Raw genomic sequence first — 24,106 nt, forward strand, 5'->3', positions numbered from 1 at the left:
TGATCGGCAGGGGTGCGGAGGAAACTATACAAGGAAGATTAGCTGCCCTCGGCCTCGGCCTGCAGAACTGGCAGTGTTCTCCGCCACCTCTCCCAGAATGTCTACCGTCCTCATGTATCTGAGACGGGTATTCTTCTCGCAACTTCTCAACGGTCTCGTCGATGCTAGTTTTCCTGTCCCGTCGTCATCGGTTGGCGTAGTCAATCGAACGTCTCCACATGGGTAAACTTCATCCCGTAGAGGTTTAACACATTGTCGCACTCAAACCACCTTCGGGTTTATCGGAACGGCAGGACTTTCATCATTCCACTGCTTGAGATCCATTAGGCTCATTCCATTGTCTCTTCCGGGTGGGTCTCAATTTCCATCCTTGGCCACGCTTGTTGCAGAAGCACCTCGAATCGAACCTATATATATGCCGATCGCCACCCAGTTTGCTACTCTTTTTCCCTCATCATCATCTCCATCCTTCCTTTCCATTTTCATTGCATTCTCCGGCATGCCCTCATTCACTACCAAGGGCCTCGCCGCTGTGGCCCTGGGCGCTGCTGTCGCTCAGGCCCAGCTATGGGATCAGGTCATCCAGACAAACTACGGTCCTGTCAAGGGCTTCAAGTATTTCACCAACGAGACTGTTCTCGAGAAGTACTTCGGTACCACCGAGTCCAATGTCACCGCTTTTCTGGGTATCCCCTTCGCCGCCGACACTGGCTACCAGAACCGCTGGAAGCCTCCCCAGCCCCGTGAGCCCTGGAACACGACCTTGAACGCCACCTCTTTTGGCCCTGCATGTCCCAGCAACTACGAGACTTATATCAGCGAGGACTGCCTCAGCCTGAACATCTGGACCAATGCTGCCTCGGCCGACGCCAAGCTTCCCGTCATTGTTTGGAACCAGGGTTCCGACGAGACCAGTGATAATGCTTGGTGGTATGGTGGCGGTATGGCCATGAAGGATGTTATCCTCATCTCCTTCAACCGCCGTGACGATGCCTTCGGCTACCTCGCCCTCCCCGAGCTCAACGCTGAGGGTCTTGCTGCCACCGGTCACAACACCTCTGGCAACTATGGTGTCCTGGATCAACTGGAGGTTCTCAAGTGGGTTCAGAAGAACATCGCCAACTTCGGTGGTGACCCTGACCGTGTCATTGTTGCTGGTCAGTCCTTCGGTTCTTCCCAGGTCTACCACGCCGTCAACAGCCCTCTCTTCTCCGGCTACTTCCACGGTGGTATCTCCGAGTCTGGTATCCGCTACCCCTACGACCCCATGCTTGCCGGGCTGGCTACTTCCTACGTCAACATGTCTACCGCCATTACCCACGGTACATCTTACATGAGCGAGCACAACGTCTCCACCGTCGCCGAGCTGCGTGAGCTCTCCATGGAGGACCTCCTCGTCGGCTCTCAGGACCGTGTCAACGGCACCTGGATCTGGTGGGTTACTGCTCTCTCCGCAGGCTACCCCCTGATCTTCAAGCCCGTCCTGGACGACTACGTCCTTCCCTCCACCTACCTCGAGACCCTCATCAACGGCCCTGCCAACGACGTCCCCGTCATCACCGGTAACACCAAGGACGAGTCCGGCGCCTCTACCACCACCGACTACACCGTCCACGAATACCTCAACTACACTTCCCTGAAGTACGGCGACCTCTTCGACCGCTACATCAAGCTCTACCCCACCGACAACAACCAGAGCACCGCTGACCGTTCCTGGAACGCCGCCGCCCGTGATGCCTCCCTTATTGGCTCCTGGGCCTACGCCACCGACTGGTACAAGGCCGCCGAGTCCGACTTCTACACCTACTACTGGACCCACGCTCCTCCGGGCCAGGACCAGGGTGCCTTCCACCAGTCTGAGATCATGTACGCCCTGAACGCTCTCTACGCCAACGCCGACACCTACCCCTTCACCGATGTCGACTACGAGATCGGTGCGAAGATGTCCGCCTACTGGGCCAACTTTGCCAAGACCCTCAACCCTAACCAGGGTGGCTCTTACACTGGCAAGGGCAGCCTGCCTCGCTGGAGCCCCAACAGCCCCAACGGCACCCAGATCGTCATGGAGCTGGGTAACTACTTCGGCAATGTTCCCATTGCTCACCCTGACCAAGTTAAGTTCATGATGGACTACTTCCACCAGCAGATTCCTTACTAGATGAGGATCATGGCGCGCCGCAGCGTGCCGCTTGTATGCATCTTGTGGAGCAGAGCTCCCGTTTCACTGGACCAGACATAGCTAATATGTCCTGTCCGTCCGTCTGTCACGAGACATTGACATTCTATGCACTATATTCGCTTCTTAGCTTATCAAATTATGTGATAATACATTTTTTACATGTATCAAAACCTTTTTCTGCTACTTTCTATTCAATGCTCCATGATACATAGCATAACCGGCGTAGACTACCATAAGACCTCCATAACACATACATAACGAAGCACTCAAAGCGCCCAAGTAAACTCATCATCTCCCAACTGCCCAAACAACTCATCCAATGATAACTGCTCCAGCTCATGCGCATGAACATCCGGCATGAACCCCACACCGCTGCCACCAACCCCACCCACACCCCTCTCTTCCTGCCCTACCGACGGCTCATCCTCACTAAGCGGATGCATAAACTGCGTCGTAACACGCATCCTAGCGCCCGGAGCTGCCGGTCCCGATGATCCCGGCGTTTCCGTTGGACAGATTTTCGGATCGAGTAGATCCCAGAACAGCAATGGCTGGATAGTGATCGTCGTTCCTTTCGTTATCGTTGCACCTTGATGCTCTGAAGATATAAACGGGTTCGTACTCGCCATAGATGCCGACGTCTGAAGTGCATGGAGGGTCTTAAGCCTATGCGAAACGTGCGGCCAGACCGTTGACATTCTTGATAACAGTCTCTCTGCGATGACGAGATGCCCTCGTGCTTTTTCTCCAATTCCTCTGTCCCTCGCGAACTGGAATATCCATGATATAGAAGCAGTAGCTGCTACTAAATGGGCTATTAATGGGTCGTGGAGCGGTAGGTCGAAGTTCTCCCATGCCTGGACGAGCCGAAATACCCATTCAGAGTGAAATAAGGCGTGGTCGACTGTTTGTTGGAGGAAGAGGCGGGACTGGGAGACGCCGCGATTTCCGCGTAATATGACAAGATGGATGAATGGGTGATTCTGGATTGCGACGAGGGCGTGGCAGAAGATCTGCATTGAGATCCAGGAGGTCCAGTATTCCTGGTGGGTAGATATCTCGGCGCGGGTGCGTTTGGTGAAGGCTACGTTGCGGAGGAGATGGGATTCTGGGAGTTGGGTTTCGTGTTCGTTGCGTCTGTGGTTGAGCTTTGAGTAGGTGGAGGATAGGGACCAGGGGGTTTCTTCGTTGAGGTTAGGATTCGTGCGGATGTTGTGGAGGTAGGAGGCTGTTTCGCCCCAGATGATTATTAGTTGGATGCCGTATGCGACTATTCCAAGGTCATTGGTTGGGTCAGTGGTGTCGAAAATGTCGGCTTGGGTGGGTGATGCGGAGGGGAGTGGGGGTGGGACGGGTGCGCTGGGCGGGTAGGGATATTCGGGGGATGTTGGGGCTTGTGGTGGAGATGGGATGGAGAGTTGTGGTGTGAAAATGCTTTCTAGGATGCGTATGCTCCAGTGGCAGCGGGACATTGTGAGGTCTCTGGTTTCTGTTTGGTTGGTGTTGTTGTGTTGTAGGGTTCGGAATGCTTGAAGTCGGGATGCCATTCCGATTGTCATGCAGGCCTGGGCTTGTTTGCCTTCTATTCGGGGATTAGAACAGGTCTTCAGGTTCATGTGGAAATGCGTACCTTTGATGTGCCGTAGAGCTAGCAAGCACAGCGACTGCAGAACTTCCACTTGTGGTATGCCCTCGATGGCCATTTTCACAACTGCCTGTTCGGCGGACTGGGAATAGAATTTCTGAGCTTCTATCTCCCTGCCGTGGTAGAATTCATGACTCGAAAATGGTAGTATAAGCGTTAAGAAACTCCATAGGAGAAAGTCTGGCGCTTTAGCCAGGTCCGACTGGAAGGTGTTCATGTTGAACAGCGGTAGTGGCTGCAGGTGTAGCACTTTTCGGTACACCTCTGTAAAGTGTTGCAATGTCTCTGTGGGTGGATGTGGACTTATCTAATTAGCCAAGATACCGATTTTAGGTGGCACTAGGACACTTACTTTGTTGGTGAGAAGGTAGACATATCACTGGGACTTTCTTGCACGGGAACCTGCCAGTCCAGCTCTCTCTGCGAGGTACTATTGCTCTCAGGAGTCCCTGGTGATGGTTCGCCATTTCTGCTGGAGCGTGCACTGACAATATATCAGTCGATTTTACAGGGACATATATGTAGGGTAAAGGATATACGCACCATAGCGCACCATATAAATCATTAACCTGTGACTCGAGGATCCGTAGCCGATCTTGGGTAGCTCTTCTAGTCTGACATTAGGATCAAGGTGCGTTCTGGCTGCAGAATGGCTCACAGACGCATACGCTTTTGTCACCCTGCCAGATGTGACATTTGCTCGGTCCCTGAGTGAAAAAACACATTGGTGGTTTAATCTTTGGCAGGTTGAGCAAACCGGCCTCTCTCCAGGACATTTCGTTTTTCTGCGTCTGTCATAGAGTCAGCAAGTCTGGCCATTTCCTCATGAGCAAGAGACCTTACCGACATGGCTCGCAGGCCTGTCGACTCCGTTCTCGGGGCTCAGAGGATCGATCCATGCTATCGATAAATTGACATTCCGCCATCTACTCCTGCCATAAGCCGGGGAAGTAGCCGATCCATTTCGGCGTCGGGGCAAATTCCGAGATGCGTTTTGCCGACCACGTGAGCGGAAGTTTTGCCACGTGCTTATCTTTCGGGACTAGTTTATTTCCGGCTAGTGGCGATCTCGCTTGGATTTCTTATCTTTTGACTCAGATGGAGGAATGCAACTTTGGTTGAATATGGCTCTAAAGGAACCTGTTCAAGTACCATCTTCCATCGCTAACTTCGTAACTAATCAACCTCATATTTACAATCTTCACCATGCGAAGGCAATGACAATTTACAATTTAGCCTTCTCATAAGGAGTCAACTCCCGTCTCGCAGGTCCTGCGCGGCTCCCATCACCCAGAAAAGTATCGTCCTGGTTCTGGTATTCCATCCGGAATCGCCACTTCTGAGCGAGGTTCTCCGGTAGGTCCCGTTTGATCGCCCGCGACATGTATTCACCCAGGACAGGTAGGAACTTGAATCCACTGCGCACGGAACATTAGCATTTGATCACAAAAACGAATTCGATACAAAAGGGAAGTCTCACTGTCCACTGCCCGCACCTCCAATAAACAAGTTCTTGAAATCCGGATGGTAGTCCATGATGAAATCACCGGTCGGGGTATCCGTATACCAGCAGAGAGCCAGCTTCTCAAAAGGCCGGTCAGCTAGTTCGGGCAGAATCTCGCGCAGTCCTTCCCGGAGTCTGTGCTCGCCATCCGCTGGGACAAAGTTGATACGCTCACGAGGCGGGATCAACGGGGGAGTCGAGATGTTACCCTTGGCGAGGGTGAGCTCTCCCTCCTTGGGGGTCCTGGTGTATCCCCACCCGTGAACAGCCATCTTCAGTAGGCTAGTATCTTCATGAGGAGGGAAGTTAAACCAGCCACTCGAGAAGTTGATGTAAATCGGAAGCTCTTCGTACTTCTTCACCTCCTCTGGTGTGAGACGCATGAATCCCAGGACCTGAGCAGTAGCAATGGTAGAGTTGTACATGGGAACTAGGCTAGATCCCCATGCACCAGCTGCAAGAATGAAGTGATCTCCCGACACGGGGCTTCCAATGAGGGTTCGTACGGCCTTGATATTCTTGTCGGAATCGGTGTCAAACCCAACAACCGTACCCCGCCGGCCGCAGATGAACGAAACCCCAGCTTCGAAGCAATCATCACGAAGCTGACTGATAGCCTTGTTGGCGTCTGCCCATCCTGCTTGGTTGTTTTGGTACCCAGAGAACGGAGGTGCGGCTAATTTTCCGCTAAGGACTGGGTGTAACCGCTTCGCGTGGTCCGCGTCGGTTACGTGAGTCCATGGAAGGTTATATCTGTTGAGAGCTGCTTTGGTCCTCTCCATCCATGAGTCCTTGACGGGGCCCATGCTTCCTGTTAGAATAAACGGGCTGGGGTAGAAGATGCCCCGGTACTTGGGCTCCTGCCATTTCAAATAGGCTGCGTGAGAAATACGCAAGTAGTCATCGTCGGCATAATCAAATCGAATTATACGAGAGATGTCAGAGCTGGATCCATCCGAAACCTGGACTGATTAGCTGATGTAACACTCACGGTGCATAACAGAACTTACTGGGGGCATATGTCGGTCAAGGACCGTTATGTTCTTGTAGCCCTCGGTGGCGAGCTGGTAGGCTGTGGTGAGGCCAAATACGCCTGCACCGATAATCACGACATGGCTATCTTTATCCATGACTACTGATATACGTCAGGAAGTAATGGGACACTTAGGAAGTGAATGTTCTTGGTGGAGCAATGGTTGTTCGATCAAAGCTTTCATGACTCCCTAAATAACTATGAACGGAGACCCAAATTGTTCTCCGATCCGCTCACGTGATCTGGAATCGGACTGGCTTGGGTCGGGCTACCTGGACCTGAACAAGAGCATTGTCTACTCCGGAGTGTGGCGGTCTTTCTCTATGCTCGATTGTTGGACTCTTGAGGACGTGGCGCTGAACCACCTCCACACTGCAATCGAGGCGCAGCCATTATGTCGCCTGACCGGAAAGCTCAATGATGCCATTGTCTCCGAGGCCAGTGACGAACGGTTACTGGGTCTGCCATTATTTTCAGAAGCTTCGTTTATCGCTTTATTTCAGCTGCATGTGTAGAGAAGCAATACGTAGATAAATGGGAGTGTAACATATCTTCTAGTTCGAATTTCAGCGCCTTGGACTTCGAGGTGAATATGGAAGTGGGCGGGGCGGGTAAAAAGAAAAAAAAAAAAGGCAAAAAAGAAGATGTCCCTCGACCCGGAATCGAACCAGGGATTTTCCGGTTACAATTAACCATTACAGCCGGACGCCATAACCAACTAGACCATCAAGGGTTATCTGTTAGTACTCGTCATTTCATCTATATATATACCACTAAACTCAGCCAGAATTGATCCCATTCTGTCGTCAATCGTGAACACTTCTGCTCAGAGTAACTAGTATATGTCCTGCCCAAAATCTGTCTATTATGGTTTGGCTAGTGCTCCTATCTATTTTTGACCTCTCTATCCCTTCAGTAAGTCATTTTTAGGCTCTTTTTCCTGCTTGTGGCTCGCTCCCCGTTCCCCGATAAGTTGCCCCTCGATTGTATCTGGTAAATATATATTGTCTGGGTTCACTTTCCTGTGCCAGTGAAACAGCGACCATGAAAACATGCGGTCTAGACGACAAGCCCGTCAATACCAGCCACTAAAAGGGCAAGTAATCAGTAAACATACCGAGATGGCGTTTATTGTGTCAGATATGGATCCCCGAGGCATCTTGGGTGACACTCAATTACTACCTGCCTTAGGCATCAGCACGAAAATGTGCGGGGATCGGCAAATGATCCTGGAATGTTGGGTTGTGATGACCCTGATCAGCACGTAGGCCATTTAGCTCCACCCAAGGAAAACCGAACATCTAGAAAGATCACACTTAGCAATCCTACTAATTATCCGCAGCCCCGTTGGTGGGCAAGCGCTTGTTCGGTCCATTCCAGAAATGGTATCATGTGACCACAGCCCTGTCATGGACACCCCTCTCCCTTTCTACTACACTGGCGACTCAACCATTCTGCGCTCCATAAACTAGGCATCACTATTGAACGGAGCTATACCCCAGACTTTGCGACATGTATATTCCCCAAGTCAACGACCATAATGTGATCATCTCCCTAGCACTTCACCCACTCGTAATCGGTGAAATAAATGAGGGTAACAACCTCCCCCGGAGATATCCAGGGTGCAATCTATTTTGACAGATGCTGGGATACACTTTTGCCTTGTTAAAGAATAAGCGCTAATATATTATGGAACAGTATGCGTTTACTTTGCCGTGTGAGAGCTAAAGTAAAAGGGAAAGAGTAGAAAGTATGATACATTGTATAGCTATAGAGCGCACCTTCATCTGGCCGGAGTCTAGAAAAGATCTAATGATCCTAATCGTTTAAGCCTGATAAGATTGATAAGGCATAATGAGAATACATCTTGGATAACACTAGCTGAAAGGATGATGGATAATAGTAAAGGAGTGGTAAGAGTGCTTCATTAATTTAGTAAGCCATTTGTAATGATTTTGTGGCTCCCCAATTATGGGTCTTAAGGGTTCATGGGTTGTAAATGGGCTCCACCATCATAGTGCGTTACAGTCCAGGGTTAGCAGATAAGCCACGTCCAAAATCAACTGCTGGGTTAAGACATGTAGAAGTAAGGTACGTAATATGCAAGGCTGTGAGGTTACTACGGAGTATGCCGATTCAATGTGGGTACCAAGCGACTGATTCTGGACCGCTGTTGGCTGATCAAACCACGCTGTGTTTCCCCCAAATGGGCGCTCCGAAAAGAACGACAGCTCAGGTTCGGATATGCCGGCATAAGCTTCCGCATGGATCATGAGATACGAGAGAGCCAAGCAGGAGTCTACCAATCGGTGTAGGTGGTGTGCGAGAGCATGCATTACAGTCCGATTGCTGATACATCCTGCCACACCACCTGCCAAACACCAGTGGCCTGACCGTCAAGGATTCCAACGGTAATACGTTGATTTTCTAATGTCAATCGGATGTTTCGGGTTGTCAAAAGCCACACAGCAGAGATTTCACGCACAAGCCCTGGATCGAAGGATCGACCAGGCTGCTTTTAGTATCAATCACGGGGAGGTAAAATTTTCCTAGCGCGGAAAGCGATACTCAATACGTCCACCGACCAATGGAGCCGGTTAGCTAGGCCAATCTGGGGAATCGTTGTAAAAGAATGTGGCTCTTGGGCATAAATGATCCGGGCTAGACAGCCGCAATTGGCCAAGAGGTTATTATCACACCCGGCATTGGCCGGCTAATAATCAATATCATTGGCTGTGAGCCCCACAACAGAGATTATCTGATGCATTGGCCTGATTATCTGATGGCGCTTATCGCTTGGCCCCCATTTATTTGTTCATCATCGATTCCTGACTCTCACTCTCCAGTCTGCAAGCGTGGCTCCTGCGTGACACCACGAGCCTAGTTGCCACGCCATGATGCTAGAGACTTTGGCCCCAAAGAGCAGTCTCCACATGAGCCATAGAAGCAGGAGAAAGAAAAAAGTTTGATGTTGGCGCTAATGCGGACCCAAAAGCCAAGTTGAATGGATGATTGACAGGGGAGATGTTGGGTGTGGGAGGAAATGCTACCCACTATATAACCATCCCGCGATCGGCCCTTTTCCTTCCCCTTTTCTCTCACTCCTATTCCCATTGACATTACTCATCTACTCACACTGCAGAGATAATATCTCATCCAGCTATCATGGGTGTCGTCGTTGACCGACTTAAGGGTCGCAAGACCAACCATGTCGTGGATGATCTTCAGCCAGTAGAGCAGCTTCCGAAGAATTCCCAGACAGATGGTCCATCCGCTAACCTGGGGCTCTCCGAAAAAGATGCCCAGCCTGAAGGGGTTTCCCAGGAGGCCCCGATCGGAGTGCAGAAGGCAGAGGCTGCTGCGCTGGTCTGGAGCAAAAAAGCCATCTACGGCACTTACGCCTGGTATGGAAATTACAAGGAAGCATATAGAAGAGCTGTACTAATGATATCCTCAGGATCTGGGTCTGCTATTTCATGCTTGCGCTTCACGAATACATCAGTACCAACGTGCTCTACTATGCTTACTCGAATTTCTCCCACGCCTCGCAAGTCACGACGGCCTATATCTTAGCGACCATCATTGGTGGAGTGCTGAAACTACCCATTGGAAAGCTTCTTGGAATCTGGGGACGTGCTGAAGGCCTGATCGTCTTCGTCATCGTCTATGTTCTTGGATTGATCATTCTCGCGGCATGCAATGGCCCCAATGCCTTCGCTGCTGGCTATGTCTTCTACTGGATCGGTTACGATGCTATATACCTCATTCTGGAGATTTTCATTGCTGATACGTCCGGTTTGCGCAATCGAGCCTTTGCTTTTGGCTTCTCCACAACGCCTTTCATCTGCTGTGCCTTTACCGGTTCTCTTGCCGCCAACTCCTTTATCAAGACTTCGGGCTGGCGCTGGGCCTATGGTGCCTTCGCCATAGTCCAGCCCTTCGTCTTCGCGCCCCTCATTTTCGTCTTCAAATATTATGAGCGGAAGGCCTACAAGACCGGTGTTCTGGTTCGCCAAGACAATGGCCGGACCTGGTTCCAGTCGCTGATCCACTACATTCACGAATTCGATGGTAATCTTTTCTCTCTTACTAGACAAGCTGCGAAACCTAAGAACAGACTCTAACATCATCTTGACAGTCATCGGTGCCTTCATCCTCATGGCCGCCTTCGTACTCTTCCTCCTCCCCTTCAGCCTAGCTAGTTATGGCCGAACAGAATACCATAACGCCGCCTTCATCGCCGAAGTAGTCATCGGTTTCGCTCTCTTCTTTGTCTTCGCAGCCTGGGAGAGATGGTGCGCCCGGGTCCACTTCATCCCCTACGACCTTCTCCGGGACCGCACCGTCCTCGGCGCCTGCCTCCTTGCCGCAGTCGTCTACTTCAGCTTTTACTGCTGGGACAGCTACTTCTACTACTTCGTAATGGTCGTCTACAACCTGGACGTGACCAAAACCGGCTACATGACCTCCATCTATACCGTCGGATCGTGCGTCTGGTCCCCCGTCTTCGGCTTCTGGATCCGCATGGTCAAGGAATTCAAGTACTCATGTCTGTGCTTTGCGGCACCGCTGATGTTCTTGGGTGCCGGGTTGATGATTCATTTCCGCGGTCAAGACGCAGATATCGGGTACGTAATAATGTGTCAGATCTTTATTGCGTTCTCGGGTGGTATGTTGGTTATTGGTCAGCAGATGGCGGTGATGTGTGCGTCGAACAGGGATGGGATCCCAATCTTGTTGTCGATGTTGGGTCTGTTCAATAGTATTGGGGGCGCTATTGGGTATGCGGTTTCGGCGGCGATTTATACCAACACGTTCACGGATGGGTTGAGGAGGGCGCTGCCGGCGGAGGATCAGGACCTGTTCGAGACGTTGTACTCTGGGGGTTATTTGTCGCAGATGAAGTATGAGCCTGGGTCGGCGGTTAGGGATGCGGTCAATTATGCCTGGGGGTATATGGAGAAGTACGAGGCTATTGCAGCGACTTGTATTTTGGTGTTGATGTTTCCGGCGGTGGGTATGTGGAAGCATTATAATGTGGACAAGAAGCAGAATAAGGGGACGATGATCTAGAGGTGGGACCGTCCCTTACCAGACATATACATTATAATCATTATATTTACTTCACTAATAATTAGTTTCGTGTTTAGACCCTCGTAGACTCGCCTACTTACTAGCCATCAGCAAAAGCCACTGCTAAATACCTATCGTGGATAGTGTCACTTGATCAATTTTGTATTTCCAAATTTGTCTTCGACTTATACCGCTAACATAACCTTGTCGTCAAATCTTACATCTGCGGTTCCAGTTATAGTCCTTACTGCATGCCTGAAAATGGCCTGGAAAGTATACAGTATTATGGATCATTAGAGCTCGCAGAGGGGTGTGCGAATGAAAGATTTGTTTCATTGGCATATTTGTCATTAAAGCGAATTACAGGAAGTCCAGCAAGCTGCACTATCAGGTGGCGCTACGGCTGTTCCGATTAATATTCCAGCAGCACGTGGGAATCATGCGAAATAGATTTCGGCCAGATATCTAGAAGCCTTTGCAGCGTGGCTTAGGCAAAGTGCCCCGCGAGCTTAAGTGCGGAGTCCACGAATGTCACATAAAGGATCGCTTAGAGCATCGCCTTTTGATACTTAACGGACTTCAGGTGTTAGTGAAGAAAGGATGGGGCACACCTCCTCTGGGCAATTAATATATTGTACTCATCAAGTTTCTTCCTTTCCTTTTCTATCTTGATGTTCTTACGAACCCCCCACTATAATGCGCAGTTCACAGGGTAACATTGATATCTGACGCTACTCTACAACGTTTTGCATACAGTGATTTTCAATTACATGATCATATCCAATAAATAATAAAATTTCTTCAATCCCCAGAGATTAATGCATGCCCACGTCCTACTGAACTAATAATATATAGTTCATGAACGGACTCGGAACGCAATAACCCTGAGCGGTCTCTATGGGGAGTCGCATTAAGATTCATCTTCATGGTAGATGTGTTCAATAGTCATGCTGTCTCCAGAATGAAACTGAACCGTACAATGCTCCTTTGGGTCGCCACTAAAAGTGCTGGTATGAAAGTTGCAACTGGAGGGCAGTTAGTACATTCAAACTGTATCAGAGATGGCCCAGACTTACATAACGACAGCCTTATCGTAAATCTTCCCTTTACCCAGATAGTTCTCCTGGTAGCACTTGAGAACCTGCCGCTGAATCTCGGCCCTCATTTCTGGGGACTTAGCATACATGTTAGCAGGTTTAAATTCAACGGGGAGAGGCATCACGGAAGTTGAATGAATTCTCGAATAGTAGAATCCAGGAGATTATTGAGATAACACGGGATAGTGTTGGAGAGAGCGAATCCTTGAGCTGATAAAAACATTAGAGTACCATTCCATAGGCCCTTATATACGCGTTCCAGTCTCTTATATTCTTTGACAAAAAAATATGTTGATGGAATTATATACCATCGCGAATTACTTAGCTGGAGGTAACCTTGTGCCGGTAAGCAGAACTCAGTGTAATTGCATGTCGATAATGAAGTTGCCTTTGTAGTATCGGATACTACCTGTATGGGCAGATAAACCATGCCATGGCTCTTTCTGGGGTATGTATACAAGGCTCTGGAATGTAACAGAGCCACTTTACTCTCTGCTTAGTATGCCATGGAAATTGCCTCTTGCATGCAGAATTTCGCAAAAGCACCAATACACGCGAGCAGAGGATCAAGACCGAATAAATCTAGAACTAAAAAGTAAAGGCTATGAACATTTCCATAGCCAGAAATTTTGCAAGACAATGCTTTCTATAGCATACAGTTAGAGAGTTGTAAAAAGTGCTGCGGAAATTCTTTCCTTCCATGCAATATATTCCTGCTAGCCCCGTGTAATATACATATTTTATCGGAAGATCAATACGTGTGGCTTGAACCGCTTCAGCACTGTAAGACACTGTAGGATATAAGCAATAATCACGGACTATCACGGAGTAGCTCTACGTAGAGGCTTCATGGATCGGCAGGCAGTGGGAGTACTAGTCCGCATAAATCCGGGATACTTCCCGCTGAGAACGTTATGTGCCATAGTAAAGAGCGTCGTGCACGCCTTCTCACGGAACTGCCCAGGACCTGGGTCTACTACCAAGCCTGTTGGCCTGCCAAAAGTCCACTGTGTGGGGATAACGCACACGCAGGTACTCGATGCAGATAGCTTTGCTCGCTGGCTAGTCCGAGCAGAGGGGACAACAGAGTGTGATATTTTCGCCAGCAGATTAACTTTCCAGTCTCGCCAATTTAATATCAACAAGATGGCTGACGGCAACTTACTAGACAGTTTTCTTCTCGGTACTGTTATTACCTATGTAATCAAACTTGCTCCTTCAGGCTCGATTCGGGAACCGCTAACAAGGCTTCGGCTTCTTCCGTATTTAGGTCACATGACTGCGACTGTGGCACGTCTATATTAGGCTTGGGAACTCCTGGCACCTGAGTGCCCCTGTCCAGTTCACATTGATAGTGTTCAAGTTTGCTTTCGCAACGCCAACTAACAATTTACTATTACCAGTATTCTTGATTGTGCGACGGTCTCACACTGATCTTCAATTTGTGAACATGCGCCGTTTCGAGAGAATTACCAAGGCGGTCGAACCCGTTGAAGAGTATCGCCGGGGAGGTTACCACCCCGTCCACCTCCATGACACCTTCGGCCAAAAATATGAAGTTGTCGGAAAGCTAGCGTATGGCCAATTCTCGACTGTCTGGCTTGCAAAGGATAAGACTAGTACCCATCAACATGTCGCCCTAAAGATTCTGAAAGCAGGTGCTTCTGCAGATGCAAAGGAGCTTTTGATACTGCGTCATCTGGCGGCGTCCGAATTCGATCACCCTGGAAAATCACATGTCGTTGAACTGCTTGATCACTTCTATCATACAGGTCCAAATGGTATTCACCTATGTCTGGTTTTTCCGGTGATGATCTCGGATCTGCAAGAAATGATAGTCACATGGACGCCACGACAGGCGGGATATGTAGAAACCATGTCACATCAGATTCTCTTGGGGCTCGATTTCCTCCATAGATCTGATATTGTCCATTGTGGTAAGTTAATACAAGCCAGAAACAACCTGATAATTACTAATGACCGCTTTCTGTCTGCCCGAGCAGACCTACAACCAGGAAACATGCTGGTCGCAGTTACTAACTCGATAAATGACACCGAGGCTTTTCTGGAGCCACCACAATTCAGTCCAGTCAGATGGCTTGAAGGAGTGACGAAAGATGACAGTGCCCCACAATACTTGATGCCTTCACAGAGACGTTACAACCAACTGAAGAATGTCCAGCACTCCAACCTTGTTGTCAAAATCGGGGATTTGGGTGGCGGTAAGAGACAAATCCATTCCTACGCAGAATCTTGTGTCTAGTCGCTGATCTTCCCCTTTATAGCTCAATTTCGTAGACAGTGCAACGAGAGGCCTGTAACACCACTGTCACTACGCGCCCCTGAGATTATACACGGGAGCCCTTGGGACTGGACCATCGATATCTGGGCATTGGGGTGCTTGGTAAGTGTCTTTTAATTATCTGTACTCCTTATGACAATAAAGTGCATCTGCTAACACTGACCAGATATTTGAAATAGCAACCAACGAGCCACTCTTTCCACTTTGTACCTTCGGTATACCACGAGAGGAAGTCAATAAGGAACATCTAGAACTTATTGACGAGAGAATGTGTGACCCTGCTGGTCAAGCTGGATTTGCTGCATATCTCGCTGAGCGGCTGCAGGATAAATTTGGAACTGAGAATGTACAGCGCCTCGCTAAGTTCCTTTTATTGATGCTGCGGGTAACTCGTGAAGAACGATGTTGCACCAAAGAGTTGCTGCAAGATGCATTTACTGTGAACGAGCACTGAAAGCTGTTGTTGAGGGCGGTAAATTTAGTTTAGTTTTGCTTCAAGGGGTCATTCATTTCCAAGAATAGACCCAGTGACACTGTCCCTGAAAGTCTTATTAATGTCTCAAAGTTTATTTTTCTTCTTTTTCTTTTTTTCTTTCTTTCTTTCTTTTTCTTTTTCTTCCGAGCCGTGAAGAGAGTATATTACACATAAACTACTCTTTCTTACTAATCAGTAACGGAAACCCAGGAAGGTTCCTAATGCGAGAAGAAATGCGATCCTAGCGGAGCTGGAAGCGAGCTGGAAGCTTATACCACATAGGACTGATATTATGGCCATGGAAGCTTAGGCAAGTAATCACAAAATCCAGTAATCCCCGCACCATCGGTAGAAACCTAACAAGTAATAGAGTATCTGCTGCAATAATGCGAATGCGTCGGTTCAATTAGTATATCAATGCCCAGATCTGCAGCGGTGCATGGGATACGTGTCGCGTTACTATCTCCTGGGTGCGCTCATATCGAACTAGCACGTACCGCCTCAGGCAATAACAAAGGAGCTCCCCTTGGCTGGCTCTGAGCCGCATTCCAAAATTTCCACTCCATCTCGCTCATAAGTCTGGCGATACCAAAGCCACTGGCGTCAATAAACGGGTAGACCGCTTGGCACCACTCGAACTCAGCCTTATCCCCGCAGTCAATATAACATTTGGACGCCTGTGAAAGTCCCAGAAGTACGGATCGCACGGCCAACATCCGATTTTCAGGCTGCATGCAATATGCTACGGAGCGGCAAATTTCTCTGGCATAGAACACCATGCGGCTCGGGTCAGGGTCTCGCAACAGGTGAGTCTCGGTTTGATAGATTACGCGGCGGATGACCAGTGAAGCTACCCAGAACAGGAGGTAGATTTTGGCTGCTTCGAGGCTTTCGAAGTTGTATGGTGCGAGACCTGGATCCAGGGGGAGCATGCTGGGCTCCTGTCCCAGGCTTTGCCTGCTACAGGGGGTGGGTTTGCCGTCCAGCCTGTGAGCGGACATATGCAGCCAGTCTACCCGCAGATGCGCCTCAAGGTTGAAGCACCGCTGCAGTAGTGCGTGGCATGCGTGTTCGCGATCGTGATGTGATTGTCCTATGAGTTTACACAGATCTCTGCGTAGAGCTATGCCTTCGGCAATCACTTCGAATAGCTCATCGACAGGGCTGTCTTTTCGGCCAAGATTAAGACATTCAACGTCCACATGCATACTGTATGGGGTGTTAAGGGTGAACATTGCCTATAAGAGTGTTAGTAAGTCCATCACCAAGGGAGACTTAAACTGACCGCCGCCCACTTGTGTCTCCATAGGATCGCGTCGATGAGGGTTTGATCACACCGGGTAAAGTCGTGTTGCTTCAACATCGCTGCAGCTCCCTGTATGTGGGCAAGACAGTTACGCAATACCGTCTCACTATTCTCCATAGTCTGTGGCTTGTCAGAACAACTGGACGTCTTGGCCCGGATTGAACCTACCTCGTAAGCTTGGAAGACAATGGCAGAGTAGAGAGTAGTAGCTGTTGGCGGACGATTCACCTGCAAGATCTGTAGCATCGCATGAAGAGCACTATTGTAGATTTCCAGGCCATAATGTGCCAACCGACCATCCCTGGTCTTCTTACCCAAAAACACGGAGGCCAAGCCAATGACCGAGCGATCCAGCAGGTCTGATTTGCCGGCCAAGGTTGGGAAGCGCGCCATCAACGAGTACCAGCTATCGACCCTGCCAGTGGGGGACGGGTTGGAGGCGAAGAACGTGTGCATGTAGGTCGCAAACAACTGGGTGCGAGCCTCGGGATTCATATTGAAGCAAGCAGGCAATGCCAGGAGCTGGAGCTCTCCAACCCGCCGGGCTTCGGGTAGCTTGATCTCCGCATCGCGCGCATCCCGGGGCTCAAAGCTGTGGCGGATGAAGTCCCGATCCTGGTAACCGGGGCAAGGCGTTCCTCCTCTTTTAACACAATTGGAGCATTCGGGCTTCTCCAGATCACACTGCCAGGTTTAGCCATCGATTAACAGTTCGATTGAAGGACTGACCTTGATCTTGCGCTTCTTACAGGCTGCACAGGCGCGTGATGTGAAGGGTATGCCACCCATCTCCAGGGTACAATGTCTGATGTACCTATGGCTAGGGAGGACGAACAGTTGGATCGATGCAAGGAGAAGATGAACGATTGGAACCTCCGATGTTCAGGTTGTTCATTGGTTGGTCACGTTTCACGTGCTACCCTCAGCCTCAATTCATGCGACATGTCACATGCGGTGATTATAGGCGAAGACCGACTGGTTTAGTCCTGTGTAAGTGAATGGATCGCTGCATTACCAATTGGTTAATGGAATATATTTGACGGCGTGACTTGACTGCCTTGCTACCACGCAATTCAGCCTTGCGGACCCTTTTAGTACTTAGAGTGGTCGCGGACGGGCCCCGCGGGGAGCTCCGGGTCAGTGTCTCATAGGCAAGGGGGTCCCTGTAAATATCCGCTTGCTGAGGAGTGGAGTAGAGAAGCGGCTTGTCATGATATCGATCGTGCACTGCAGATCGGCCAACTGCACCTCCCGCACCAACAATCAATGCCCATAGGGCTTTGAATTATGACTGTCAACATTAGTTTCTATCTATATCAATTTCATCGGAAAAGAAGTGAGTACATACGACCACAGGGTGTGGAAAACAGGGCTTCCCGTCCGCTCAGCCGTACTTAAGCCACACGCCGGGAGGTTAGTAGTTGGGTGGGTGACCACCAGCGAATCCCTTCTGTTGTATGTTTTTGATTGATCCTTTCCTTTTTCAAATCTTTTTTTTTGTTGCCCTATCTGACTATCGCTCTTCAGCGCTCGGTGGGTGAATTGTATGATGCTTTTGCGGGAAATTAGGGCCCAGTGCCGGCATCCAATCACACAACGACCGCCTAGTCTAAGCTTCAATGTTTGCTACACATTGGATCGCTTGTCTGCAAAGGAAGTGGAACCCTTGTTCTCTTTATTCGTTATGATATCATTGACGGGTACTATTTGGAAGGTATTGGCCGAGTGGTGCGGAATGTGAAGTCTGTCACCAATTCGGCACGGAAGCGGTCCGCCCGCTCACTGAAAGCATCCTAACGTCGAATCGAGTTCAGATCCCGATTACTTAAGCTTTGGTTCACCAGGTCGGACGGGCCGACTGGACGGGCAGTGGACCGCATTAAACAAGAAATGGAGAGTCATACCCGTGCCTGCCAAGGACTGGGACATCGTGCACACAAAGCGAGGAAGATATAGATAGTGGAGGATAGCTTTCACATAGACAGCAGTAGGCCCTCCGGACATGCCTGAATATATGGGGTCGTACCTCCCCCTCGAAGCCGGACGTTATGGGCGGATCAAAAGCAGTGACTTCAGAGATTGCCTTGACACATTGAGAACTAGCGGACCTATCGGTACTATGGACGTTATTGTGCAGACTGAGATGTTGATGAAAGACGGACCAGTCTTTGAGACCGTCTTGTTTTTTCAAACCGCCCGTCCCGGTATAGATGGCACAATAAAAGCGACAACTAGCTTCAAGCCAGCTGTCCCTGCGGAGGGATGAGTTCGCAACAGTTCGCCCTCGACCTTGGGTCGCTTTCATCCCCGAGTAATCTGCGAGTATCTGGACCTAATTTGTTGCGATAGGTGCTGACAACAAGGTCTGTTCAGGGTCATATATTGAACTTGCATCATGTTTGTTTCCTTCATGTACTATGTGTCCACACCCTGAATGACATGGGTAGGCAAAGTGGTCTGAAAACTAAGGATGCCAATGTGCTGTGCGAGCAGCAATTCATGTGCTCCAGAGCCTTATCAGATACTATCGGAGCGAGCATCCGATAACCCGCGATAAGACGCGGGGTTCGCGATACTGACAGGAAGCCCTACTACAGACAAGGCAGTTCTCCCCGCTGACTTTCCTGATAAGCTGCAAGATCTGCAAGTGTCCTGCCGAAGACGAGGGGTGGGAGGGGAAATGTTGGAGATAACGGGCCGGTGACTTTCTCCACCTTCACCTCCACTCTCGGCCGATGAGGCCCGTCTCACGATCTGTAGGCTTGACATATGAGTTGAATAATGCCACAATTTTGGTTCTATCCACATTCAATGACTATATTTGTGTTCATATATCACAATGCCAAGTGTAGAACCTCGACAGAAGCTGCGGATCTCTATAGGTCTGTCGCGCCACATTCAACCCGATAATGCTGCAATTACTATACCAAGCGACTGACCGACCGTACAGATCGCGGAGGAACGTTCACCGACTGCATTTGCAAAGTCCCCAGTCAGGAAGATATCGTGTTGAAGATTCTATCTGTCGATCCCAAGAATTACGATGATGCCCCGACTGAAGCCATCCGCCGCGTATTGGAGATTTACTATGGAACGAGTATTCCGAGGGGAACAGGGTTGGATACAAAGGATATCGGTGGGAGACATCCTGAGTTACGAGCCTTTCTCCAGGCTAACCTTTTGTTTAGAGTCAATACGCATGGGGACAACCGTTGCGACAAACGCACTGCTAGAGAGGAAAGGCGAGCGCACTGCTCTTCTCATCACGGAGGGCTTCAAAGACTTGCTGGAAATCGGCAATCAATCGCGACCCTTCATGTTCGATCTCTCAATTCGAAGGCCTGAAACACTATATTCCGAGGTATTTGAGGTGGAAGAGCGCGTGACCCTGCGTAACTGCACCGACACAGACCTGCGAAGCATGGACCTCTCGTCGCCGCCCGTACCACGAGAGCTCACGGGTACATCCGGAGAAACTGTCCAGATAATAAAGTCGTTGAATCTCGAGTCAGTGGAGGAATACCTGAGGAAGATTTACGCGGACGGGTACAGATCCATCGCTGTATGTCTGATGCACGCCTACACGTTTCCCGATCACGAGCTCCAGATCCGAGACCTGGCGCAACACATCGGGTTTGAGAATGTCTCGCTCTCGCATGCTGTATCGCAACGGACTAGGCTTGTTCCTCGAGGAAACTCCGCTGTCATTGATGGATACCTTACTCCGACAATCGAACGATATCTGAAGCAGTTTTTGACCAGTTTCCCAGATATTGCCAAGTCGGATACCAAGTTGGAATTCATGCAATCCGATGGTGGGCTAGTCCCTGCGCATAGACTTTCCGGACTGCATTCGATTCTTTCTGGCCCGGCTGGTGGAGTGGTAGGGTATGCTCGTACCTGCTATGATGAGGTCAGCGAAGCCCCACTGATTGGCTTCGATATGGGAGGAACGAGCACAGATGTTAGTCGCTATGACGGGACACTGGATCATATATTTGAGACCACCACCGCGGGAATCTCGATGCAGACTCCACAGCTCAATATAAACACGATCGCTGCTGGTGGAGGGAGCATCCTGTTCTGGCGCGACGGGTTGATGTCTGTTGGACCAGAAAGTGCCTCTTCGGACCCAGGTCCTGCGTGCTATCGCAAAGGGGGCCCATTGACCATTACGGATGCCAATCTGGCTCTAGGAAGGTTGATCCCGGAGTATTTCCCCTCTGTATTCGGTCCAAATGAGGATGAGCCCTTGGATCGCGATGTTGTTATTGCCAAATTCGAAGCTTTGACGGCAACGATTAACCAAGATACGGGCAAGTCAATGAGCTGGGCGCAGGTGGCACAGGGGTAAGCTTCTCGCTGGAATATGAGAATTAATCGAGGCTAATATGCGTGCAGCTTCCTCGACGTTGCGAATTCTGCCATGTGTGGCCCCATTCGGAGCCTGACAGAGGCTCGCGGTTACGACACAACGAAGCATCACTTAGCATCCTTTGGTGGAGCGGGAGGTCAACACGCCTGTGCCATTGCCGAAATTCTTGGTATCCAGAAGGTCTTGATCCACAAGCACTCCTCAATTCTCTCTGCCTATGGTATTGGCCTGGCAGATGTGGTGCAGGAAGGTCAGAGGCCCTGCGCAAAGGCATACGATTCATCGAACCTCCCAACAATCTTAGCGGACTTGGAGGAACTCGCTCTGGCTACCAAGGATCTCCTAGGAAATGACGGGATACTGAACGTGGACGTGGACCGGTTCCTCAACATGCGCTATGACGGAAGCGAGACTACCATTATGATTGCAGTGGACCAGACCCATGATATGTTGCAGAACTTTGTCAAAGCACACCATCAGCAATTTGGCTTCACGCCTACTGATAGTAATGTATTTGTTGATAGCATTCGAGTTCGGGCCATAGGTCGAGGCTCTTTCACTGCCCCTTCGCCTGATGTTCCGGCTTTGGTCTTAGCGAAGCCTTCCGTACCCACAGAGAGGTGCCCTGCTGCTGAGGCTACCAATAGTGTTTATTTTGATCAGCTTGGATGGACAGACACACCAGTATACATCCTCAAGTTCATCCCTCTCGGACAGAAGGTCAACGGCCCGGCACTTGTGGTCGATGAAACGCAAACGATACTCGTGGGCCCAGGCTCTTCAGCAACATCCGCGCAGGACAAGCTGATCCTTGACGTCAAAGCTTCCGAGAAGGGCCGCAACGTTACCACTGATACTATCGACCCTGTCCAACTTTCTGTATTCCGCCACCGTTTCATGAGCGTCGCGGAGCAGATGGGTCGTGTACTGCAACAGGTGAGTGTGAGCGCGAACATCAAGGAACGGCTTGATTTCAGTTGCGCTGTGTTCAGTTCGGATGGGTCTCTGGTCGCAAACGCCCCCCATGTGCCTGCGATGATTGGTAGCATGGCCTTTGCGGTAAGGGGTCAGATTGAAGAATGGAAGGGAAGGTTGAAGGCGGGAGATGTTTTGTTGTCTAATGCACCTGGTTCGTACGAGGGAAATTTTGCCATCCCATTCACCGTGCTAATCAACCAGTTCAGAATATGGGGGTACCCACCTCCCAGACCTCACTGTTATTACTCCCGTATTTGATGCACAGGGGAAAGAAATCATCTTTTGGACAGCTTCACGAGGCCATCATGCTGACGTACGTGCACCCTTCCCTCCAAGTTGTATCAACTTTCCCGGCTAAGATGATCAGATTGGCGGTATCCTGCCTGGCTCGATGCCTCCATCCTCGAAGGAGCTTGCTCAAGAGGGAGCTTTGTTCAAGTCATTTCTATTGATCCGAGACGGCGTTCTGGACGAAGTCGGACTCGCTCGGCTTCTTTGCGACGAACCAGCACAGTATCCTGGCTCCAGTGGCACCCGAAGGTACCAAGATAATGTGACAGACCTGAAAGCCCAAGTGGCCGCCAACCATTGTGGCATCCGGCTGATCCATCAGCTTATTGAGGAATATTCCATGGAAGTTGTTCAGGTGAGTTAACCATGCGAAATGGAATTTATCACCCACCAGGCCAGACAACTCACAAGCATGTCTGCTAGGTATACATGAAAGCCATCCAATCCTCCGCCGAACTCGCCATCCGCAATCTCTTTAAACGCCTCGCGCGCGAGTTCCATCAAACAGAGCTGAAACAGGTCGACTATATGGACGATGGAACACCTATCTGCCTCAAAATTACACTCAATGAGGCTGATGGTTCAGCGGTATTCGACTTCACAGGCACTGGACCCCAAGTCTACGGTAAGCCGATCTTTCACCACTACTTACCTGGGTTGAACTCTGATTAACCACCGCGGGAATCCTAAGGCAATTGGAATGCCCCTATAGCCATAACTCACTCATCCATAATATTTGCCCTCCGGTGTATCGTCGACTCCGACATCCCGCTGAACCACGGCTGCCTCGCCCCCGTGACCGTCCATGTCCCCAAACCCAGTCTTCTCAATCCAGCTCCCACCGCTGCTGTCTGTGCCGGTAACGTCCTCACCTCGCAACGAATCGTCGACGTAATTTTCAAGACCCTCCGCGTCTGTGCCGCCAGCCAAGGCTGCATGAACAATTTCTCATTCGGTACGGACGATTTTGGATACTATGAGACGATCGCAGGAGGTAGTGGAGCGGGTCCGACATGGTCCGGCACGAATGGTGTACATACGAACATGACGAACACGAGAATCACAGATCCGGAGTCTTTGGAACGACGGTATCCGGTTCTTCTTAGGAGGTTTTGTTTCAGGGGTGGTAGTGGTGGAGAAGGACGGTATAGAGGCGGTGACGGGGTAGTGAGGGATGTCGAGTTTCGGATTCCGATGATGGCATCTATCTTGTCTGAGAGGCGGGTAGTGAAGCCATATGGAATGGACGGGGGAGAAGATGGTCGCTGTGGCAGAAATTTGTGGGTTAAAGGGGAAGACGGGGAGATTATGTCGATTGGGGGAAAGAATTCGGTTGAGATGAGGGCTGGAGATCGTTTGGTTATTGAGACGCCTGGAGGGGGTGGGTATGGAAGCAAGGGCAGTGATGAGGGCAGGATTGAGAAAGATCAGGCCAAGGTAAATAGGGGATTTGTTCCTATCGCCAACGGATCGGTAGAGGCGGCTAGAAGTCTGGCTGAGCAGGTGTAGTGGGATTCCCGGATCTAAGTATACTACATACTATGGATAATTTTGATGCAAATGTCGGCAATGAAAGAATTTGTCTTCAATAAACAATGTGTTTTTTACGCAAATTTTCTTTTTGAACTGAAGCATCAGTCCCTTCTATCAAGTCTAGACGGTCCTTGAACCCTGAAGGGACCTATCAGGGCTCAATAACGTACAGGCGTCCAACCGACCGAAAAGCCCTGCTGGGGGCTCTGTGTGGCGTAGTCTAGAATCAAATCTATAGAATGAAAGCTATAGAATGATGTCAAGCTTATCGAGTGCTGATAAATGATCGCCGCCGGATCAGACCCTTGCTGGTTA

The 24,106-nt window shown here is 50.0% G+C and overlaps 8 protein-coding genes and 1 non-coding gene across 9 annotated transcripts; 4 read left to right on the forward strand and 5 right to left on the reverse strand.

Moving 5' to 3' along the window:
* Positions 1 to 434: 434 nt before the first annotated feature.
* Positions 435 to 2,158, forward strand: BO87DRAFT_449599 (carboxylesterase/lipase family protein; the record flags this gene model as incomplete). The annotated part of the gene is made up of 1 exon (XM_025628364.1): positions 435 to 2,158. The coding sequence occupies exon 1, from the start codon at positions 500 to 502 to the stop codon at positions 2,156 to 2,158; it is 1,659 nt and encodes a 552-aa protein (XP_025474486.1). The 5' UTR covers positions 435 to 499.
* A 287-nt stretch (positions 2,159 to 2,445) lies between these two features.
* BO87DRAFT_369772 (fungal specific transcription factor domain-containing protein) lies at positions 2,446 to 4,578 on the reverse strand (the record flags this gene model as incomplete). Its single annotated transcript, XM_025621998.1, has 5 exons — positions 4,487 to 4,578; positions 4,368 to 4,433; positions 4,177 to 4,308; positions 3,810 to 4,126; positions 2,446 to 3,761 (listed from the first exon to the last, which is right to left on the reverse strand). Exons 3-5 carry the CDS (start codon positions 4,197 to 4,199, stop codon positions 2,446 to 2,448), a joined length of 1,656 nt encoding a protein of 551 aa, XP_025474487.1. The 5' UTR covers positions 4,200 to 4,308; positions 4,368 to 4,433; positions 4,487 to 4,578.
* Positions 4,579 to 4,959: 381 nt separating this feature from the next.
* Positions 4,960 to 6,512, reverse strand: BO87DRAFT_410811 (fructosyl amine: oxygen oxidoreductase). The gene is made up of 3 exons (XM_025626376.1): positions 6,339 to 6,512; positions 5,305 to 6,290; positions 4,960 to 5,242 (listed from the first exon to the last, which is right to left on the reverse strand). Exons 1-3 carry the CDS (start codon positions 6,456 to 6,458, stop codon positions 5,050 to 5,052), a joined length of 1,299 nt encoding a protein of 432 aa, XP_025474488.1. The 5' UTR covers positions 6,459 to 6,512; the 3' UTR covers positions 4,960 to 5,049.
* A 496-nt stretch (positions 6,513 to 7,008) lies between these two features.
* On the reverse strand, positions 7,009 to 7,094 carry BO87DRAFT_t262. The gene has a single exon. It is a non-coding gene; the product is annotated as a tRNA-Tyr (tRNA).
* Positions 7,095 to 9,234: 2,140 nt separating this feature from the next.
* Positions 9,235 to 11,456, forward strand: BO87DRAFT_369778 (MFS general substrate transporter). The gene is made up of 3 exons (XM_025621999.1): positions 9,235 to 9,765; positions 9,819 to 10,432; positions 10,500 to 11,456. Exons 1-3 carry the CDS (start codon positions 9,527 to 9,529, stop codon positions 11,432 to 11,434), a joined length of 1,788 nt encoding a protein of 595 aa, XP_025474489.1. The 5' UTR covers positions 9,235 to 9,526; the 3' UTR covers positions 11,435 to 11,456.
* An 888-nt stretch (positions 11,457 to 12,344) lies between these two features.
* On the reverse strand, positions 12,345 to 12,653 carry BO87DRAFT_320692 (uncharacterized protein; the record flags this gene model as incomplete). The annotated part of the gene is made up of 2 exons (XM_025619906.1): positions 12,345 to 12,441; positions 12,511 to 12,653. 2 exons carry the CDS (start codon positions 12,651 to 12,653, stop codon positions 12,345 to 12,347), a joined length of 240 nt encoding a protein of 79 aa, XP_025474490.1.
* Positions 12,654 to 13,887: 1,234 nt separating this feature from the next.
* BO87DRAFT_419937 (serine protein kinase) lies at positions 13,888 to 15,373 on the forward strand. The gene is made up of 4 exons (XM_025626976.1): positions 13,888 to 14,468; positions 14,535 to 14,753; positions 14,817 to 14,935; positions 15,000 to 15,373. The coding sequence occupies exons 1-4, from the start codon at positions 13,982 to 13,984 to the stop codon at positions 15,285 to 15,287; spliced, it is 1,113 nt and encodes a 370-aa protein (XP_025474491.1). The 5' UTR covers positions 13,888 to 13,981; the 3' UTR covers positions 15,288 to 15,373.
* A 330-nt stretch (positions 15,374 to 15,703) lies between these two features.
* Positions 15,704 to 17,633, reverse strand: BO87DRAFT_345501 (Zn(II)2Cys6 transcription factor domain-containing protein). The gene is made up of 4 exons (XM_025620860.1): positions 17,344 to 17,633; positions 16,783 to 17,298; positions 16,594 to 16,734; positions 15,704 to 16,546 (listed from the first exon to the last, which is right to left on the reverse strand). Exons 1-4 carry the CDS (start codon positions 17,401 to 17,403, stop codon positions 15,785 to 15,787), a joined length of 1,479 nt encoding a protein of 492 aa, XP_025474492.1. The 5' UTR covers positions 17,404 to 17,633; the 3' UTR covers positions 15,704 to 15,784.
* A 1,820-nt stretch (positions 17,634 to 19,453) lies between these two features.
* Positions 19,454 to 23,767, forward strand: BO87DRAFT_449613 (5-oxoprolinase; the record flags this gene model as incomplete). The annotated part of the gene is made up of 8 exons (XM_025628365.1): positions 19,454 to 19,496; positions 19,565 to 19,750; positions 19,803 to 20,964; positions 21,016 to 22,118; positions 22,174 to 22,280; positions 22,335 to 22,613; positions 22,682 to 22,883; positions 22,950 to 23,767. The coding sequence occupies 8 exons, from the start codon at positions 19,454 to 19,456 to the stop codon at positions 23,765 to 23,767; spliced, it is 3,900 nt and encodes a 1,299-aa protein (XP_025474493.1).
* Between the last annotated feature and the right edge of the window lie 339 nt (positions 23,768 to 24,106).

Source organism: Aspergillus neoniger (assembly GCF_003184625.1).
Source record: "Aspergillus neoniger CBS 115656 unplaced genomic scaffold BO87scaffold_55, whole genome shotgun sequence".
Taxonomy (NCBI): Eukaryota; Fungi; Ascomycota; class Eurotiomycetes; order Eurotiales; family Aspergillaceae; genus Aspergillus; species Aspergillus neoniger.

Bases quoted from the DNA above. Each gene is read 5' to 3' on its own strand.
- BO87DRAFT_410811 (XM_025626376.1), bottom strand. From the start codon at position 6,458: ATGGATAAAGATAGCCATGTCGTGATTATCGGTGCAGGCGTATTTGGC. The intron at 6,291-6,338 runs GTAAGTTCTGTT...TAATCAGTCCAG, and splicing joins TTGACCGACATATGCCCCCA to GTTTCGGATGGATCCAGCTC. The intron at 5,243-5,304 runs GTGAGACTTCCC...TTCCGTGCGCAG, and splicing joins GGAGGTGCGGGCAGTGGACA to TGGATTCAAGTTCCTACCTG.
- BO87DRAFT_369778 (XM_025621999.1), top strand. From the start codon at position 9,527: ATGGGTGTCGTCGTTGACCGACTTAAGGGTCGCAAGACCAACCATGTC. The intron at 9,766-9,818 runs GTATGGAAATTA...TGATATCCTCAG, and splicing joins ATCTACGGCACTTACGCCTG to GATCTGGGTCTGCTATTTCA. The intron at 10,433-10,499 runs GTAATCTTTTCT...TCATCTTGACAG, and splicing joins CTACATTCACGAATTCGATG to TCATCGGTGCCTTCATCCTC.
- BO87DRAFT_419937 (XM_025626976.1), top strand. From the start codon at position 13,982: ATGCGCCGTTTCGAGAGAATTACCAAGGCGGTCGAACCCGTTGAAGAG. The intron at 14,754-14,816 runs GTAAGAGACAAA...TCCCCTTTATAG, and splicing joins AATCGGGGATTTGGGTGGCG to CTCAATTTCGTAGACAGTGC. The intron at 14,936-14,999 runs GTAAGTGTCTTT...AACACTGACCAG, and splicing joins TCTGGGCATTGGGGTGCTTG to ATATTTGAAATAGCAACCAA.
- BO87DRAFT_345501 (XM_025620860.1), bottom strand. From the start codon at position 17,403: ATGGGTGGCATACCCTTCACATCACGCGCCTGTGCAGCCTGTAAGAAG. The intron at 17,299-17,343 runs GTCAGTCCTTCA...TAAACCTGGCAG, and splicing joins GTAAGAAGCGCAAGATCAAG to TGTGATCTGGAGAAGCCCGA. The intron at 16,735-16,782 runs GTAGGTTCAATC...GACAAGCCACAG, and splicing joins TTGTCTTCCAAGCTTACGAG to ACTATGGAGAATAGTGAGAC.